This window comes from Phyllobates terribilis, unplaced genomic scaffold (assembly GCF_046119375.1).
Source record: "Phyllobates terribilis strain yellow unplaced genomic scaffold, ASM4611937v1 Scaffold_13__5_contigs__length_258822181, whole genome shotgun sequence".
Classification (NCBI taxonomy): Eukaryota; Metazoa; Chordata; class Amphibia; order Anura; family Dendrobatidae; genus Phyllobates; species Phyllobates terribilis.
Genome location: NW_027362773.1, coordinates 129,531,879 through 129,552,471, shown reverse-complemented (window position 1 = coordinate 129,552,471; position 20,593 = coordinate 129,531,879). Strand labels below are relative to the sequence as shown.

The 20,593-nt window shown below is 50.4% G+C and overlaps 1 protein-coding gene across 1 annotated transcript in view; it reads right to left on the bottom strand.

The window, feature by feature from the left end:
- Window positions 1-20,181, bottom strand: part of LOC141174602 (malignant fibrous histiocytoma-amplified sequence 1 homolog) — a 53,623-nt gene extending 33,442 nt beyond the window's left edge. Inside the window, exon 1 of the mRNA XM_073659544.1 lies at window positions 20,070-20,181. Within this exon, the coding sequence (XP_073515645.1) occupies window positions 20,070-20,121 (52 nt within the window). The 5' untranslated portion in view covers window positions 20,122-20,181. The remainder of the gene's footprint in view (window positions 1-20,069) is intronic.
- Between the last annotated feature and the right edge of the window lie 412 nt (window positions 20,182-20,593).

Below are 20,593 nucleotides of genomic sequence, written 5' to 3'. Positions count from 1 at the left end.
CATCACTTTTGCCCTGTGATATTCCATCATGCAGGAAAAAGATTTGTACATCACCAAATTGCTTCTGGATCATTGGGAGAAGTTGCTCTTTGAGGATGTTTAGATCCCATTTAGTGTTGAGCGAGCACTAAAATGCTCGGGTGCTCGAAGCTCGGGCCGAGCTCACTGTGATACTCGGGTGCTTGACCCGAGCAACGAGCCCAATGTTAGTCTATGGGAGACCCGAGCATTTTTGCGGCGGCACCCCCGGCAGTCTGTAGAAAGCCTAAAAAGTGCCCAAAACGATAGTGACAGTGCTCAAATGACATGGGGACAGCATGGGGATCGCCCCTGGAAGCATTTCTGACCCCCAGGTCACTGCTGTCAACAACGTGGTCAGAGGTATTAAGCCACTTTTACAGGCTCACAATACAACGTTCAAAAACTAAAGTGAAAGTTCTTTCCTGTGAAATATGTTAACCCCTTAACGACCATGGGTCTTTCTGTTTTTGTGTTTTCCTTTTTTGCTCCCCTTCTTCCCAGAGCCAGAACTTTTTTAATTTTCGTTCAATATGGCCATATGAGGGCTTATTTTTTGTGGGACGAGTTGTACTTTTAAACACCATCACTGGTTTTACCATATCGTGTGCTGGAAAATGGGAAAAAAATTCCAAGTGCAGTGAAACTGCAAAAAAAATGCAATTGCACAGTTGTTTTTTGGGTCCTTTTTTTACCACGTTCACAGATTGCTAAAACTGACCTGCCATCATTATTTTCCAGGTCGTTACGAGTTCATAGACACTAAACATGTATAGGTTCTTTTTTATTTAAGCGGTGAAAAAAAATCCAAAGCTTGCTAAAAAAACAAAAAAAAATGACGCCATTTTCCGAGACCCTTAGCTTCTCCATTTTTCGGGATCTGGGGCCAGGTGAGGGCTTATTTTTTGCGTGCCGGGCTGACGTTTTTATTGATACCATTTTGGGGTAGATCCGATGTTTTGATCGCCCGTTATTGCATTTTATTGCAAAGTTGTAGCGACCAAAAAAACTTAATTCTGGCGTTTAAATTTTTTTTCTCGTTACGCCGTTTACTGATTGTATTAATTCTTCTTTTATATTGATAGATCGGGCGATTCTGAATGCGGCGATACCAAATATGTGTATGTGTTTTTTTTTTTTTATATATATATATTTTATTTTGAATGGGGCGGAAGGGGGGTGACTTAAACCTTTATATATTTTTTATTTTTTTTATTTTTTTAAAAACTTTTTTTTTACACTTTCTGCTTGCTTCTATAGTCTCCAGAGGAGACTAGAAGCAGCAGTTGTCTGATTGCTTCTACTGCATACAAGCGATGAGCAGATCGCTTGTATGCAGGAGAAATGCTCACTTGCTATGAGCGCTGACCACTAGGTGGCGCTCATAGCAATTGAGACATGACAACCACAGGCGTCTGCTGCAGACCCTGAGTTGTCATGCCCACCCATTGGTGACCCGCGATCACGTGACGGGGTCACTGATGGACGGGGCTTAGGACTCCCGGAAGCGCGAGTTAAATGCCACTGTCAGAGATTTAACATGTTAACAGCCGCGGGTGGATTGCGATTCCAATAATCAGCTGACATGTGCTCGCTTCAGTGCGGCCTCACCGCCGGAGCCCCCGCTGAACCGGCCTTCCCGACCTGGTGCGTACTATTACTGACCAGGTCGGAAAGGGGTTAAGGAACATCCTTTCCAGGGTAAAGACTTGTGTATAAGGTAAAATAAATAACCAAAAACAAAAATACTCCTCCACACCTTGGGCTATGTTCACAAGTAGCATTTTTTATGCGTTTTTGCACGTTTGTATTGCTTTCAACCGTGACAAATGCGTTCACCGGGAAATGTCATTTTAACATTTTACAACCTTATCTGGCCATGTGCTGTGTGACACATGCATACAGTGCTGAAAAGACAAGGGATCAGCATGGGGAAGACCCCTGGAAGCATCTCTGACCCCCAGGTCACTGTCTAAAAGTGTGCCCATCAGAAGTGATCCTTGCCGCATCAGAAGATGCAGACTTGCAACTATCCCCGTGCAAGTCCTTGTCCCAGGGCAGTGTTCAATTGTACCTCCCCCATTCCTTGCAATGCAAGCGAAAATATGCAACCAACCACTGTAACGGGTCAGGTAGGCGGAACCTCTGAGCTACTATACAAGGGGGCGGTCCTTGTAAGGGAGCGGGTGGCGACCAGGGAAGACGGGCAGGCAGTCACAGCAGGTGACCGGGACAGTCTCTGGGTGAACGGGCAGGAGGTCACGGCAAGTGACCGGGGCAGTCTCTGGGTAAAGGGTAGGTACGACCTGTGATGGCTGAACCTCCAGGTAGGCTAGCAGGCAGATGGAAGATGTGTGCTCCCAGGTGAGCAAGCGAGAGTCTCTGGAATAGCAGGTGGTCACAGCACGTGACGGCAGAGCCTCCAGGTAGGCAAGCAGGCAGGTAGCGGAGGAGCGCTCCCAGGTGAGCGGGCAAAAGTCTCTGGAATAGCAGGTGGTCACAGCACGTGACGGCGGAGCCTCCAGGTAGGCAAGCAGGCAGGTAGCAGAGGAGCGCTCCCAGGTGAGCGGGCAAGCTGGTCCATAGACAGACTGACAGGAGTAGGAAGGCAGACCGTCGGACCTCAGGCTAGCAAGCAGGTAGCAGGAATATCTGGCAGGAAACAGACAGCAAACTGGCAGGACTCTGGCAGGAATCAGGCAGGTAACTGGCAGGTAACTGGCAACGGGACCTGAGGGCTGAAGCAGAGTAGTGAACAGTGCAACAACATTGCTCGGGCACCTCCATTTTGGAGGAGGTGCCTTATATATGGTGAAGTCCTCCGGCCATTGGCCGGGGACTCCTTAGGACGGCGCGCGCGGCCCCTTCAAGAGGGAGGGAGCGCGCGCGCGCGCGCCCTAAGCACAGTGGCCGGGAAGGAGCGCGCGCTGCCAGCAGAGCGGGAGGAGGACGCCGGGCTCGGAGCAGAGAGGTGAGGGGAACAGCGTCCCTGCCTAGCAGAGGGCAGGGACGCCGACGCTACAGTACCCCCCCTTTAGGCCCCCCCTTTTTTAGGCCAGACAGAAATTTAGCAAGGATGAGAGGGGCATGGATGTTCTCCCGGGGCTCCCACGTTCTCTCTTCAGGACCAAACCCCTTCCAATCTACTAGAAAAAAGGTCTTCCCTCTTACCCTTTTGGTGGCCAGAATGTTCTCTACCTCAAATTCGTTTTCAGCGGAAACCGGAGCAGGAGGCGTACCTGTAGACTTGGAAAAAGAGTTAAGTACCACGGGTTTGAGGAGAGATACATGGAAGGAGTTAGGGATCCGCAAGTTGGCCGGGAGTTTCAATTTATAGGCCACCGGGTTGATCTGACTGATGACCTCCAGAGGACCGATGAACCGAGGCCCTAACTTATAGGAAGGAATCTTGAGCCGGACATACTTGGACGAGAGCCAGACCTTATCCCCTGGACGGAATTGAGGAGGATCCAGACGTTTTTTGTCAGCATGTCTTTTCATACGCTCGGATGACAGAAGGAGTGCGGACCGGGTACTCTCCCATATGGAGGAAAATTTGTTAACAAGAGATTCCGCAGCCGGATTGTCCACCGAGGTGGAGACGGGAAACGGGATCCGAGGATGCTGACCGAAGACTACAAAAAACGGGGATTTGGAGGAGGATTCGCTCTCGTGATTGTTGTACGAGAATTCGGCCCATGGCAGGAGATCCACCCAGTCAGAATGGTGGGCATTAAAGAAGTGCCGGAGGTAACTGGTCAGGATCTGATTGATCCGCTCCACTTGACCATTAGACTGTGGGTGGTAAGCGGAGGAGAAGTCCAGGGTGACGTCTAGCAATTTACAAGTGGCTCTCCAGAAACGAGAAGTGAACTGTACCCCACGATCCGACACGATGTGACGGGGCAGGCCATGAAGACGGAAGATGTGGCGGATAAAGTCTTTAGCCAGCTCGGGTGCAGACGGGAGGCCTGGCAGGGGAATGAAGTGAGCCATCTTGGAAAAGCGGTCAGCTACCACCCAAATGACCGTACAACCGGCAGAGACGGGAAGATCAGTTATGTAGTCCATCGCTATATGCTGCCAGGGGGCAGCAGGTACTGGCAGAGGAAGGAGGCGACCGGCTGGCAGGTGTCTCGGAACTTTGTTGCGGGCGCAGGACACACAGGCAGAAACAAAGTCTATTACATCCTTGTGCAGGTTAGGCCACCAGTAGTGCCGGGTAATAAGCTGGAGGGTCTTTTTCTGACCGGCGTGGCCAGCTAGTTTAGACGAATGACCCCAGTGTAGGATCTTCTCCCGATCAGGTACCGATACGAACGTCTTACCGGGAGGGAGACGATTTAGACTCACGGGAGCCACCTGCATTACTCTGGCGGGATTGATGATATGTTTAGGTTCCTCCTCGAGGTCAGATACCAGAAAGGATCGGGACAAGGCGTCCGCTTTGATGTTCTTGTCAGCCGGGCGAAAATGTAGAACAAAATCAAAGCGAGCAAAAAACAAGGACCACCGGGCTTGGCGCGGGTTAAGTCTCTGGGCATGCTGGAGGTAAGCCAAGTTCTTGTGGTCAGTGTAGATTATTACCGGATGAAGAGCCCCCTCGAGTAGGTAACGCCACTCCTCCAATGCCAGCTTGATGGCCAATAACTCTCGGTCTCCTATGGAATAATTGCGCTCAGAAGAGGAGAAGAGTTTGGAGAAAAAGCCGCAAGTTACCATCCTCCCGGAAGATGATTTTTGAGTAAGTACAGCTCCGGCTCCAGAGGAGGAGGCGTCAACCTCCAGGAAGAACTGCTTGTTGCCGTCCGGACGATGCAGCACCGGGGCGGAAGAGAAGGCCTGTTTTAAGGAAAGAAAGGCCTCCTCTGCTTCGGACGGCCACTCCTTGGGATTAGTACCCTTACGGGTGAGCGCGGAAATTGGGGCAGTCCGGGAAGAGAAGTGTGGTATGAAGAGGCGGTAGTAGTTGGCGAAGCCCAGGAACCGCTGAATGGCCTTCAACCCCTCCGGTCGGGGCCATTTCTCGATGGCAGACAGTTTCTCTGGATCCATTCGTAGGCCGGTCTGAGAAATAATGTAGCCCAAAAACGGAAGCGAGGTCTGCTCAAAGAGGCACTTCTCGTATTTAGCGAAGAGGTGATTCTGCCTGAGCCTGAGCAGGACCTGACGAACGTCCCTCCGGTGAGTCTGGAGATCCGGAGAGAAGACCAAGATGTCGTCCAGGTACACCACAACGCAGGAGTAGAGAAGGTCCCGGAAGATGTCATTGACCAACTCTTGAAAGACGGCAGGAGCGTTACAGAGACCAAAGGGCATTACCAGATATTCATAGTGGCCGTCCCGGGTGTTGAATGCAGTCTTCCATTCATCCCCTTGACGGATACGGACCAGGTTGTACGCCCCACGGAGGTCCAGTTTGGTGAAGACTCTAGCCCCCCTCAGGCGATCAAATAATTCTGGAATGAGCGGAAGGGGGTACTTATTCTTCACCGTGATCTGGTTAAGGCCTCTATAGTCTATACAGGGACGGAGAGAGCCGTCCTTCTTTTTTACGAAGAAGAAGCCTGCTCCCGCCGGGGAGGTAGATTTCCGGATGAATCCCCTGGCCAAATTCTCCTCAATATATTCGGACATCGACCGGGTCTCAGCAGCGGACAATGGGTAAATACGCCCACGGGGAGGAGTAGTACCGGGTAACAGGTCGATAGGACAGTCGTATGGTCTATGAGGGGGTAATGTCTCTGCCTCCTTTTTATTAAAGACATCAGCAAATGACCAATAGGGAATCGGAAGTCCAGGTAGATTAGTTGGGGTAGGAGAAGGACGGACGGGATGAACAGGAACCAAACAAGTCTTATGACAGTCCTGTCCCCAGCGAAGGACTTCTCCGGTCTGCCAGTCAAGCACGGGTGCATGTCTCTGGAGCCAAGGTAGACCTAGTAAGAGGGCGTGAGAGAGTCCAGGTAGAACATGAAAAGAGATGTTCTCAGAATGCAGCATTCCCACCTGCAGAGTTATGGATTCGGTGATGAGTTGGATGGGACGTGGTAAGAGGCCCCCATCCACAGCAGCGACAGATAATGGTACAGCCAGAGGTTTGGTGGGAATGCGGTATTTTTCTACCAGGGACTGTGAAATAAGATTCCCGGCCGCTCCAGAGTCAAGTTGGGCTAGTTCGAAATAACGATTCTCCCCGCAGATAATAGAGACTGACAGTAGCAGAGATGGAGAGGATTTATTCTTGTCTAGGTGGACCTCTCTGAGCGAACCTAGACACAGGCGTTTCCCGACCTCTCTGGGCAGGCACGGATCCGGTGCTCCTTACTGCCACAGTAGAAGCAGCTCCCTTCGGCACGGCGTAAGTCCTGACGGGTTTTGACCATCTTGGTCTGGTCGACCTGCATAGGCTCAGGAGAGTGTACCTGGGGAGAAACGGAGGGAGTGACGGGTTTCTGAAAAGTAGGAGCTAGACGTGGAAACCTCCTCTCACGGGTGACCTCTTTGGCACGCTCCTGGAACCGTAGGTCAATCCGGGTGGCAAGGGTTATTAAGTCATCGAGAGTGGTTGGAATGTCCCGACCGGCGAGTTCATCTTTAATACGGCCGGACAGACCCTCCCAGAAGACAGATACCAGAGCGTCGTTATCCCAAGCCAGCTCCGAGGCAAGGGTACGGAACCGTATGGCATATTGGCCCACGGTGAGATTTCCCTGGTGGAGGCGTAGCAGAGATGATGCGGATGAGGTCTTCCGTCCGGGTTCGTCGAAGACTTTCCGGAAAGCCGTGAGAAAGGCAGGCAAGTCGGACACCAGGGGGTCTCCTCTCTCCCATAGAGGATTTAGCCAGGCCAGGGCCTCCCTGGTGAGATGGGACATGATGAAGGCAATTTTGGCCCGGTCGGAGTTAAACTGGTGGGACAGGAGTTCAAAGTGCAGGGTGCACTGATTTATGAAGCCCCGAGCCTGAGCGGAGTCGCCTCCGAAGCGAGGAGGAGCAGAAAGCCGGGGTCCGGGGTAGGATACCATGGTATTGGTGGGCAGCGGAGCTGCCGGGTTGCGAGTCATGGCACTGGCGGTGGTTGCTGGTGGAGCAGTCAGAGTGTCCAGGCGAGAATTGACATTCTGCAGGTGACCCAGGATGGACTCCTGTTGGGACCTCTGACGGGACAGTTCATGACAGAGGTCCGAGAGCGAGGGAGCTTGGGTGCCACCGGGTTCCATGGCCCGAGCAAACTGTAACGGGTCAGGTAGGCGGAACCTCTGAGCTACTATACAAGGGGGCGGTCCTTGTAAGGGAGCGGGTGGCGACCAGGGAAGACGGGCAGGCAGTCACAGCAGGTGACCGGGACAGTCTCTGGGTGAACGGGCAGGAGGTCACGGCAAGTGACCGGGGCAGTCTCTGGGTAAAGGGTAGGTACGACCTGTGATGGCTGAACCTCCAGGTAGGCTAGCAGGCAGATGGAAGATGTGTGCTCCCAGGTGAGCAAGCGAGAGTCTCTGGAATAGCAGGTGGTCACAGCACGTCACGGCAGAGCCTCCAGGTAGGCAAGCAGGCAGGTAGCGGAGGAGCGCTCCCAGGTGAGCGGGCAAAAGTCTCTGGAATAGCAGGTGGTCACAGCACGTGACGGCGGAGCCTCCAGGTAGGCAAGCAGGCAGGTAGCGGAGGAGCGCTCCCAGGTGAGCGGGCAAGAGTCTCTGGAATAGCAGGTGGTCACAGCACGTGACGGCGGAGCCTCCAGGTAGGCAAGCAGGCAGGTAGCAGAGGAGCGCTCCCAGGTGAGCGGGCAAGCTGGTCCATAGACAGACTGACAGGAGTAGGAAGGCAGACCGTCGGACCTCAGGCTAGCAAGCAGGTAGCAGGAATATCTGGCAGGAAACAGACAGCAAACTGGCAGGACTCTGGCAGGAATCAGGCAGGTAACTGGCAGGTAACTGGCAATGGGACCTGAGGGCTGAAGCAGAGTAGTGAACAGTGCAACAACATTGCTCGGGCACCTCCATTTTGGAGGAGGTGCCTTATATATGGTGAAGTCCTCCGGCCATTGGCCGGGGACTCCTTAGGACGGCGCGCGCGGCCCCTTTAAGAGGGAGGGAGCGCGCGCGCCCTAAGCACGGTGGCCGGGAAGGAGCGCGCGCTGCCAGCAGAGCGGGAGGAGGACGCCGGGCTCGGAGCAGAAAGGTGAGGGGAACAGCGTCCCTGCCTAGCAGAGGGCAGGGACGCCGACGCTACAACCACCCACCCACCCGCAGGCTGCAATACCATACTGCTAGCTTTCACTTGAAATGGGGCCTTTTAGTTTGGAGGAGGCCGAAGCTGGCCACTACCTCATGGCCGCTTCGGCAGCGAGGTATCCATACTCTGTCCCCAGCCGCCCGGCGGCCGGGTGTCCACGCTCGGTCCCCAGCCGCCAGGTGGCGGCCAGGTGTCCATACTCTGTCCCCAGCCGCCCTGATTTCTCCTGTCACCTTCCCCCACACTTTTCTTAGCCTGACCTGCTTTAGGGCAGCATTGGACGAGCCCACCAGAGAACCAGACTCCTCCGGTGGGCCCTGGCTTCTCCATCAGGGGAGTTGAGAGTGCCTAGGTGAGGAGCATGATGATGATGATAGAAGTTAGCATCTGCTTTGTTTTCTTGGAATGCAAGCGCATGTATGTAGTAGCGGCTAGGCCTGAGGTGGTCCGCGTTTTGGCGCATATCCTACCTCCTCCGAGGATTGCTGGATGTTTTCCTGCTACTATCCCAGTTCTATGACTCCCGTTAAAACAAAGCTTCAGGTGATAAATGATGGATGAGGTGGTGGCAAAGGAGAAAGAGCAGGAGGAACAGGGACCATTCACATCAATATCAGCCAGTCAACCAGATATGTCTTGTAGGATATGTTTCTGTAACAAAAGGAGCAGTTCGGCTACACAGTTATAGGGCATACAGTGAGTGCAATGCCTACCAAAAATTTCGAGCCACTCCAATGCCCCTTGGAAATGACATGGAGGTCAGAGGGCGTTAACTAAACCTTTTTTTTCGATTTATAGCAACTGGGTCTCCCGTGCACTGTTGGCCTAAGCAGTGAATGGAAGGCTTTCCAAAAATTATGAGGAACTGCAATGCCCCTTACAAGAGCCATGTGTGGCACCCCAGGGGTCTGGTCACCACAGTAATAGAGATATTACGTCGGAGAGCAAGTGGGAGGTTTCCTGGTCAGGATCCCTTAAACATGCAACATCCTCCTGCCCCAGTCCTGGGAGGGGAGAATTCTGCCCTTATAAACTGGATCTGGGGCGGGGTTGAGTGAGTCAGAGAACAGTCAGAGTCAAAGTGAGAGCAAGGGAAAGTAACAGCAAGGAGCTCTGTAGGAGCTAGGAGCTAAAGACCAGGGGCTGGAAGCTGAGCAGAGCTCGTCCTGGCAGAAGACAATAGGAACCGAACACAGGAGTCCAAAGCTGTGAGGACTTATATATCCAGCAGCAGAAACCAGCCGGCAGGGGATTTCAGGTCCTCTGGCCATAGAAGCCCGGAGGCTCAGTCACAAGCAAGGGACCAGCACCGCCGTTGTGGAGCGGAGGCTAACAGAAGGCCCCAAGTCACCAGCCATACGGGTGAGCACTACACGGTACACTCAGGGACGTGGGCTACTTCTACCCGCTTACAGCAAGGTAGCCAGGAAGAGTGCAGACAGACGGGGAGGCCTACAACTCCACCTGGCCAGGGGAACTCCTGCTTGCTCACAGACTGACCAGGCCTCTTATGCTAGCCAGTACTCCCGGGAGGATCTACCTTATAATCATCAGTAAAGACCCTGAACTACACTGCAAAGACTCTGAGTCGTTCCTGCTGTGCTCGTGCACCATCACCCCCATCATCCACACTCACTGCCCTGAGGCTATACTCCTCCTGAGGGGAGTTATCCCATTCTATGCTGCGCACACAACACCAGCCTCAGCGGTCTGCCTCGCAGCGGTGGTACTCCCTGACCGCAATCCACGGGTGGCGCAGTCGGACAATTAACCTCAAAACCTAAGAAAGACTGCCACTGGTTTGACCAGCCTGAGCCACGGGACTGGGTCACCGCCACGGAGACTACAGACCCCAGAGACCCGGCACCGGGTATCCCACATACGTGTACACACGGCCCAGGGGGCGCGTCACATGCAGTACAGCATATTACAAACATAAGTCCCATTATTGGGGAGTGGGTGTCCCATAGTATTTGCTTATGCCTTGCAAGCAAAAGCTGCCAAAAATTAGGACGGAGCAACTTGCAATGCCCCTTACAAGAGCCATGCAGTACAGCATATTACAAACATAAGTCCCATTATTGGGGAGTGGGTCTCCCATAGTATTTGCTTATGCTTTCCCAGCAAAAGCTGCCAAAAATTAGTACGGAGCAACTTGCAATGCCCCTTACAAGAGCCATGCAGTACAGCATATTACAAACATAAGTCCCATTATTGGGGAGTGGGTGTCCCATGGTATTTGCTTATGCTTTTCCAGCAAAAGCTGCCAAAAAATTGGACAGAGGAACGTGCAATGCTGGCACCCTGGTGGTATAGTGGTGGTGGAGGCTGAGGATAAGGAGAAGAAGATTAAACAGCCGAAACGAGGAAGCGTATACCCATGTGTGGGTGTGAAGCGGTGCATGTGAATACACCTCCCGAAATAACACAGTGGATTTGAATTTATGTTACTCTGCTGTCATTTGGTGGTGATGAGAAGTCTGTCCCAATCCAGCCCTTGTTCATTTTGATAAGGGTCAGCTTGTCAGCATTGTCAGTTGACAGGCGAGTGCGCTTATCAGTTATAATTCCCCCAGCGGCACTAAAAACACGCTCCGATAACACGCTAGCGGCAGGGCAGGCCAGGACCTCCAAGGTGTACAGAGCGAGTTCATTCCAAGTGTCCAGCTTGGATACCCAATAATTAAAAGGCACAGAGGAATCACGGAGGACGCTGGTACGATCGGCAAGGTACTCCCTCACCATCTTTTGAAACTTTCCACTCCTTGTGAGAGTACCCCGCGCCTCAGGGCCTGTAAGCTGGGCGGGTGTCAGAAAACTGTCCCAGAACGTTGACAGTGTTCCCCTGCCTCTGCTGGATTGGAGTTGCATCTCTCTCGCCTGTACGCCTTGGTTGGGCAACGAACTGTGACCTCTGCCGCTAGCGTGTTCAGATGGGAATTTTTTTAAGAGTTCTGCAGCAAGGGCCTTCTAGTATTGCCCCATTTTTGTAGACCTCTCCACCTCAGGAATAAGAGAGTGAAAGTTCTCCTTGTAGCGGGGGTCTACAAGTGTCACCAACCAGTAATGACTGTCACCCAACATTTTGACAACGCGAGGGTCACGGTTAAGGCAGCGTAACATAAAGTCAGCCATGCGTGCCAGACTGGTAACGGGCAAGATTTCCGTGTCCTCACCAAGATGACGACTGACCATGCTCTCCTCCTCCTCCTCCTCTTCCTCCTCTTCCTCCTCCCCCCTGTCCTCAGGCCACCCACGCTGAACCGATGGTATGACACTTGTACAGGTACTACCGTCTACAACGCATGATAGCAGCTCCTGGTCTTCCTCCTCCTCCTCCTCCTCCTCTCCCTCATTGTCCCCCAATGCACGTTGGGATGAGATGAGGCTGGGCTGTGTGTAATCGCCCGCTACGGCTTCTTGATCCATTTCATCATACTCTGGCTGCAATGCCTCCTCTTTAATTCTCTGCAGAGAGCGTTGCAAAAGACAGACAAGTGGGATGCTGACACTAATGATGGCGTCATCGCCACTCACCATCTTGGTGGCCTCCTCAAAGTTTGTCAGGATGGTACATAAGTCAGACATCCAGGTCCACTCCTGAGGTCTTATGTGTGGAGTCTGACCTGAATATCGACGGCCTTGTTGCAGCTGGTACTCCACAACTGCTCTCTTCTGCTCACAAATCCTTTGCAACATGTGGAGGGTAGAGTTCCAACGTGTGGGGACATCACACACCAGTCGGTGTGCCGGAAGCTGCAAACGCTGCTGCAACACAGCAAGGGCGGCGGAAGCTGTAGCCGACTTTTGAAAATGAGCTGACAGGCGGCGTACTTTCACGAGCAGATCTGGCAACTCGGGGTACGATTTAAGAAACCGCTGAACCACGAGGTTAAGCACATGAGCCAGGCATGGTACGTGTGTGATCTCACCTCGCCTCAGAGCCGCCACCAGGTTACGGCCATTGTCACACACGACCATGCCGGGATGTAGGTTCAGCCACAGATCTGCCTGCTCTTTCACAGCTGTCCACAACTTACAAGCAGTGTGAGGTTTATCACCTAAGCTTATGAGTTTCAGCACAGCCTGTTGCCGCTTGGCGGAGGCAGTACTGCAATGCTTCCAGCTTGTAACTGATGTGGTGATATCTGAGATGGAGGCTGAACATGAGGAGGAGGAGGAGGATGCGCAGGAGCTGTACACTGTGGGGGCAACTCTGACTGACATAGGGCCCGCAATCCTCGGTGTGGGGAGGATGTGTTCCGTCCCAAGGTCCGACTGGGTCCCGGCTTCCACTATGCTTACCCAGTGTGCCGTCAGAGAGATGTACCGTCCCTGGCCACATGCACTTGTCCACGTGTCCGTTGTCAGGTGGACCCTCTCAGTAACTGCGTTGTTGAGGGCACGGCAGATGCTTTGGGACACGTGCTTATGTAGTGCGGGGATGGCACACCGGGCAAAATAGTGTCGGCTGGGGACCGAGTACCGAGGGACGGCCACCGCCATAAGATTGCGGAAGGATTCCGTCTCCACCAGCCTAAAAGGCAGCATTTCCAATGCAAGCAGTCGTGAAATGTGCGAATTTAGGACTGTGGCCTGTGGGGCGTTAGCTGCGAATTTCCGCTTTCGTTCAAAGGTCTGGGATATGGACAATTGAACGCTGCGGTGGGACGTGGACGTGGATGCTGTTTCTTGAGAAACTGCCATAACAAGTGAAGACTGAGAGGAGGGGGCATCTTTACATGCAGTATGGACAGGGGTTTGCCTTGCACACACAACAGGGGGTTCTAATGTGCACGCACAACAGTGGAAGAAGCAGTGGTGACACCCGCTGACACTGGTCGTGGACCCTGGGTTTCGCCCCACAAAGTCGGGTGCTTTGCTGCCATGTGCCTGATCATGCTGGTGGTGGTCAGGCTGGTAGTTTTGTCACCCCTGCTGATGCTGGCATGGCAGGTGGAACATATGGCCTTTTTGGGGTTATCAGCAGAGTCTTTAAAAAAATTCCAGACTCTGGAAGACCTACCGCTTGTACTGGCAACGTCCCTCGTGTTGGTGTTACGGGGAACGGTTGCCTGCCTTCTGTCTGCGGCCACCACACTGCTTCTTCCTGCCTGTTGGGGTACTCTGCCTCCCTCCCCCTGTGTGCTGCTGGCCTCACTCTGCATGTCCTCCTTCCACGTTAGGTCAGTTACTAGATCATCCACCACCTCCTCCTCTTCCACTTGCGCACCACGATCCTCCTCCTCACTTCCTGGCAATTGTGTCTCGTCATCGTCCACCTCTTGTGACAGATTGCCAACGTCGACTTCCTTTGTCCGTGGCTGTTCAAATATTTGGGCATCGCAACATGGGATCTCCTCTTCCACCACTTCAAGCGTATCAGGCGAGGGGCCCAAATATGGAAATGGACCAGTGAACAGCTCTTCAGAGTGTCCAAGTGTGGGATCACTTGCTGTCTGACGACACTCGGCATGGTGGGAGGAAGGAGCATCAGGGTGAGGAGGAGTATGCGGTCGAGACTCACGGCTACTAAGAGTTGACCGTGTGGAAGACAGACCGGAGGTGGTGGTGCCCAGGTAACTGGAAGTATTGTCTGCTATCCAATTAATAACCTGTTCACACTGATCAGTTCTCAATACTGGTGTTGTTCTGTGCTTCCCTAGTAATTCGGTCAAGAAGTGGGAGCGAGAAGATGTGGCTGTTAGTTGTGGCACATTTTCACCTTGGCCACGGCCCCGTCCTCTGCACGAACCATCACCAGAACGTCCACTTCCACGTCCCTTGCCACGCGCCTTGCCCATTGTAAATGAAGTAAAATAGCTTACACTTGCACTATCAATGGAAAAAGGGTAATAAAGAGTAGATTAGAACCGTGGAAGAGGAAAACCACAGTTATTGTTTACTGGGGTATACCACACTTTTTTAAATAGATATATTTGCGGCTGAACAGTGAGCGACACACTCAAACTGCTTTTTTTTTAGATACCAAAGGCCCAAAACTGGATAGTACAGCGATTTGACCCGTGGAACTGCGAAACCACACTGGGATGTCGGGCCTACACAAGACTATTTTCAACAGATATATTTTTGTGTCACAACAGTCAGGAGACACTACTGTTTTTCTTTACGGAAAAAACTACCAAAACCTGAATAATAGAGATTTTTTACCGTGGAACAGCAAAACCACAGTTATAATTTACTGGTGTTTTCCAGGTTTTTTAAAATATATATATATTTGCGGCTGAACAGTGAGCGACACACTCAAACTGTTTTTTTTAGATACAAATGGCCCAAAAGTGGATAATACAGAGGTTTGTACCGTGGAACCGCAAAACCACACTTGTATTTCTCGGGCCTACACCTGACTATTTTCAACAGATATATTTGTGTCTGAAAAATCAGGGAGACACTATTTTTTTTTTTTTTTACAGCAAAAAATGCAAAAAGCAGGATAATAGAGATTTTTTACCGTGGAACAGCAAAAGCACACTTCTGTCTCTCTGGCCTACACCAGACTATTTTCAACAGATATATTTGTGTCTGAAAAATCAGGGAGACACAATTTTTTTTTTTTTTACAGCAAAAAATTCAAAAAGCAGGATAATAGAGATTTTTTACCGTGGAACAGCAAAAGCACACTTCTGTCTCTCTGGCCTACACCAGACTATTTTCAACAGATATATTTGTGTCTGAAAAATCAGAGGCACACTTTTTTTTTTGGGGGGGGGGGGGGCACCAAAAGGTTAATAAGATGGGCATTTGTACATTGTGAAGGAGGGAAAAAAAAGAGGATTAAGTCCAGCAATTTCAGCAACAGGAGCAGCACACAGGACGGTAATGCAGCGTTTGCTGGTATAACCACTGCGTCTCCTATACAGCCTGCCTGCCTGCCTGATATACCTGGGATGGATATTAGTCCTGAGAAGGACTGTTTGTTTGATCTGGCAGCCTTTACAGACCCTACACTAACTATTTTGCAGGATATATCTCTCCCTAAATCAGCAGCGCTGTCCCTACACTGTCTGATCCGGAGCGACTGTGTCCAAGATGGTGGCGCCCGGTTTTAAATACTCGAGGTGACGCTGTGCGGCCAGCCAATCACTGTAATGCCCACAAACAACATGGCTGCGGCATTACAGTGACTGGCTGGCAATCCCTGCATGTTCATTGGCTCTGTAAAGAGCGCCAAACATGCAGGGTGGAGACCCGAGCTCCCGCCCGAGTAACCCGGAAATGCTCGGTGCTCGCCGAACATCCCGAGTAGCGTGATGCTTGGGCGAGTACCGAGCAGTGTCGAGCATGTTCGCTCAACACTAATCCCATTCTTTATTCATGGCCCACTCCTCTGGATGAAAAGCCCCTACACATGGTCTCAGGATGGTTTACTGTTGGCATGACACACAACTCATGGTAGCGGTCACCTTTTCGTCTCCACACAATCATTCTTCCAGATGTCCCAAGCAGTCTGAAGGGGCTTCATCAGAGAAAATAACTTTACTCCAGTCCTCTGCAGTGCAATCCAGTCCTCTGCAGTGCAATCCATGACCTTCAGCACAGTTATTTTCTCTGATGGAATCCTCTTCTGATGGACGTGATGGCTAGCAAAAAGGCAACCTTCCAGGAGAGAAGGGACAATGTGATGTCTTAAATGGGTTCGAAGGGAGGTTTCTGAAGAACACTTAAAACAAGCTTAAGGTCCCATGCCATGGGTCGGGGATACGGTGGTGCCAGGCAAGCAACACCTTGAAGGAAAGTCTTTACCTGAGGACGAGAAGCCAAGTGATGTTGAAACAGAATCAAAAACTAGACTTGACCCTTGAGGGTATTGAGGGATAAACCGGAGTCAAGGCCTGACTGGAAAAAAGCCAGGATGAATGGCAGCGAAAAGCTTTGGCAAAGCAAAAGTTGAAGACACCAGGTGGGACCCATTTAGAAAGTGGAAGAAAATATTAGTAGATGAGTTGTACTTTGCCTAACTTTGAAGCACCGCTCGCTGTATCCAACAAAATTCAAAATGGCATTGGGATTTCATGAATTAGAAAACTGGCAAAAACTTGATAAATCTGCCCCTTTTTTTATCACTAGCAAACAAAAACCTAACAGGAAGAAAGCAAGTCTAGATTACCACACTATTTTATGTGGGAAACCATCAACTGTTATCATGATATAGATATATACACTGCTCAAAAAAATAAAGGGAACACTCAAATCCTAGATCTGAATGAAATATTCTCATTGAATACTTTGTTCTGTACAAAGTTGAATGTGCTGACAACAAAATCACACAAAAATCATCAATGGAAATCAAATATATTAACCAATGGAGGCCTGGATTTGGAGTCACCCCCAAAATTAAAGTGGAAAAACACACTACAGGCTGATCCAACCATGATCTAATGTCCTTAAAACAAGTCAAAATGAGGCTCAGTATTGTGTGTGGCCTCCACGTGGCTGTATGACCTCCCTACAATGCCTGGGCATGCTCCTGATGAGGTTGCGGATGGTCTCCTGTGGGATCTCCTCCCAGACCTGGACTAAAGCATCCGCCAACTCCTGGACAGTCTGTGGTGGATGGAGAGAGACATGATGTCCCAGATGTGCTCAATCGGATTCAGGTCTGGGGAACGGGCGGGCCAGTCTATAGCTTCAATGCATTCATCTTGCAGGAACTGCTGACACACTCCAGCCACATGAGGTCTGGCATTGTCCTGCATTAGGAGGAATCCAGGGCCAACCGCACCAGCATAAGGTCTCACAAGGGGTCTTCATCTCGGTACCTAATGGCAGTCAGGCTACCTCTGGTGAGCAAATAGAGGGCTGTGCGGCCCTCCAAAGAAATGCCACCCCACACCATTACTGACCCACTGCCAAACCGGTCATGCTGAAGGATGTTGCAGGCTGCAGATCACTCTCCACGGCGTCTCCAGACTCTGTCACGTCTGTCTCATGTGCTCAGTGTGAACCTGCTTTCATCTGTGAAGAGCACAGGGGGCCAGTGGCGACTTTGCAAATCCTGGTGTTCTGTGGCAAATGCCAAGTGTCCTGCATGGTGTTGGGCTGTGAGCACAACCCCCATCTGTGGACGTCAAGCCCTCATACCACCCTCATGGAGTCGGTTTCTAACCGTTTGTGCAGACACATGCACATTTGTGGCCTGCTGGAGGTCATTTTGCAGGGTTCTGGCAGTGCTCCTCCTGTTCCTCCTAGCACAAAGACGGAGGTAGTGGTCCTGCTGCTGGGTTGCTGCCCTCCTATGGCCTCCTCCACGTCTCCTGGTGTACTGGCCTGTCTCCTGGTAGCGCCTCCAGCCTCTGGACACTACGCTGACAGACACAGCAAACCTTCTTGCCACAGTTCGCATTGATGTGTCATCCTGGATGAGCTGCACTTCCTGAACAACTTCTGTGGGTTATAGAGTCCGTCTCATGCTACCACGAGTGTGAAAGCACAACCAACATTATTATTAATTTATATAGCGCCATTGCTTCCATGGCACTGTACATAAGAAGGGGTTACATACCAAAACAAACTAACAATGATAGAACGGTACGGAGGGAAGAGGACCCTGCCCTTGAGGGCTTACATTCTACAGGAATGGGGGAGGAGACAGTAGGTTGAGGGGTTGCAGTAGCTCAGGTGTTGTTGGGGGTGGCAGCAAGTAAGTTCATGGCAAGCTGTAAGCTTGTTTGAAGAGATGGGTTTTCAGTTTCCATCTGAAGGATCCGGATCGGACGTGTTGAGACACAGAATTCCATAGGACGGGGGATATTCGGGAGAAATCTGGAGGCGATTGCGTGAAGAATGAATAAGTGTGGAGGAGAGAAGGAGGTCTTGGGAGGACCGGAGGTTACGTGAGGGAATATATCGGGAGATTAGTTCAGAGATGTACGGAGGAGAGAGGTTATGGATGGCTTTGTAGGTCAGTGTTAGTAGTTTGAACTGGATACGCTGGGGAAATGGGAGCCAGTGAAGGGATTTGCAAAGGAGGGTAGCAGAGGAGTAGCGAGGCGAGAAATGAACAAGTCGTGCAGCAGAGTTGAGGATGGACTGGAGGGGTGCGAGAGTGTTAGCAGGTAGGCCACAGAGGAGGATGTTGAAGTAGTTGTGGCAGGAGATGATGAGGGCATGCACAAGCAGTTTAGTAGATTGAGGGTTGAGGAAAGGACGGATTCTGGAAATATTTTGAGCTGGAGGCGACAGGAGGTAGCGAGAGCTTGGATGTGGGGTTTGAAGGACAGAGCAGAGTCAAGGGTTACTCCGAGGCAGCGGATTGTCGGTACAGCGGAAAGAGTGATGTCATTTATTGTGATAGAAAGATGAGGTGGGAAAGATATGCGAGATGGGGGAAAGATGATGAGTTCAGTTTTGTCCACATTGAGCTTGAGGAAGCGGGAGGAGAAGAAGGAAGATATGGCTGGTAGACATGCTGGGATTCTGGACAGCAGAGAGGTGACATCTGGGCCAGAGAGGTAGATCTGGGTGTCATCAGCGTACAGATGGTACTGGAAGCCATGGGATTTTATGAGCTGTCCCAGGCCAAGGGTATAGATTGAGAAAAGTGACCGAACAATCAGCCAGAAAGCATTGGTACTGAGATGTGGTGTGTGGTCCCCACCTGCAGAACCACTCCTTCATTGAGGGTGTCTTGATAATTGCCAATAATTTCCATCTATTGTCTATTCCATTAGCACAACAGCATGTGAAATTGATTGTCAATCAGTGTTGCTTCCTAAGTGGACAGTTTCATTTCACAGAAGTTTGATTTACTTGGAGTTATATTCTGTTGTTTAAGTGTTCCCTTTAATTTTTTGAGCAGTGTATATTTGCAGACAAAAGGGAACAAAAAAGACAAGTTCCATGAAGCCTAGTTTTCCGAATCTGAATTTGGGGGTCTCCTATGCCAAGGGGTCAAGGGAAGAACTCAGCATTGAATCCCTTGGTGGGCATCTAGTGTACCACTGTAACTCCAGTGGTTTGCAGTAGTGAAGTGTGTATGAGCTCAGTTCCTTGGGGAATTTCTTGTTATCCTGGATTAAAGGCTGGACTCACACCATCCAACTTTCTGCATTAAATAGCCTATCAACTATGCTGTTTAATAGTCTGTTTAGACACGCAGAAAACATTGAACATGCACACAGGACGATCAAAACTAGATTGTTCTCTGCACATAGGCTGCCATTGTTCTCAAGAGCACAGGAAGACGAGCTGCGGCGAACGAAGATCTTTTAAAGGGAACCAAACATTATTTTCTCCCGAAGTAAAAACATTTTACTTGTTTATTGGGTGATTGGCAGCCTGTTTATCCTGCACGATTATCAGGAAACGAAGGTTCAAATTATTCATGCAGTGCAAATGAACCTTTAGTTGAAGAAGCAAAATAAGGGGAATGAACACAAAAATGAGTGTACTTGTCTGATAACACTTATTCGCCTCTATAGAAAAATATGGTGCATGTTTGTCCTATTGGGTTTCCCTACAGACTTTAACTAATTGATAGGTGTCGTTTCATCAATAGGCCCCATGTGATTAAATAACAATCGTGTACATTATACAATCCCTTTTCTTGAGTGTGACTGCTGTGAAATCTATGACTATAGATTTTGAACATTTTCATTTTTCAAGGTTCTTAGCTTATGAGGAAGTTTGTTCAGCACTACATACATAGCAATCGTCGCCCACAATTCACCCAGTCAGCAGCCTGAATTTACTTTTTAACTAAAGCAGTTATAAATGAATGATCTTAAGCCTTGTTAATTCAATTGATCTATCAGTATCAACCAGCTCACAGCTACAGAGATCTCTGAAATACTTACTTTTTCTTTCCATGTATTCCTCTTTGAGGCGAGGCTCCATTTTTTTCAACATGAAGTTTCATTTCCTTATAGATTCACGTGTTCGTCAAACAAAATGAGTTTGTCATCCTGTCAGGAAATGCTTAAAGGGAACCTGAAAGCTGATTCATGCTGCCCGAATTATGTGCATCATGAATCAGAGTCCGGCTCTGTCAGCTCTGGCAGATATGTTTTACTCTGACACCGTGCCATGATTAGTCCTAGAGGCTGGTCCCCGATGACTTCATCCCAGGGCTAGAAACAGCGATTGGCATGGTCCCTTATTTTTTTGAGTTGTTTTTTTTTTTTATTGCTTTTTTAATTTCTTTTTCATTTACTGCACACCCTTTTTAAAATCTTAATACATTATTTTCATTGTTGATTTCTCTTGTACTAGCTCCCGTTACAGGGTAAATTCAGTCTCCTGGCTGAATAGCAGAGATGACTAGGTCTCCAAGGACCCAGTGATCATATGACCACTGGGTACAGAGGAGGAAGCACTGTCA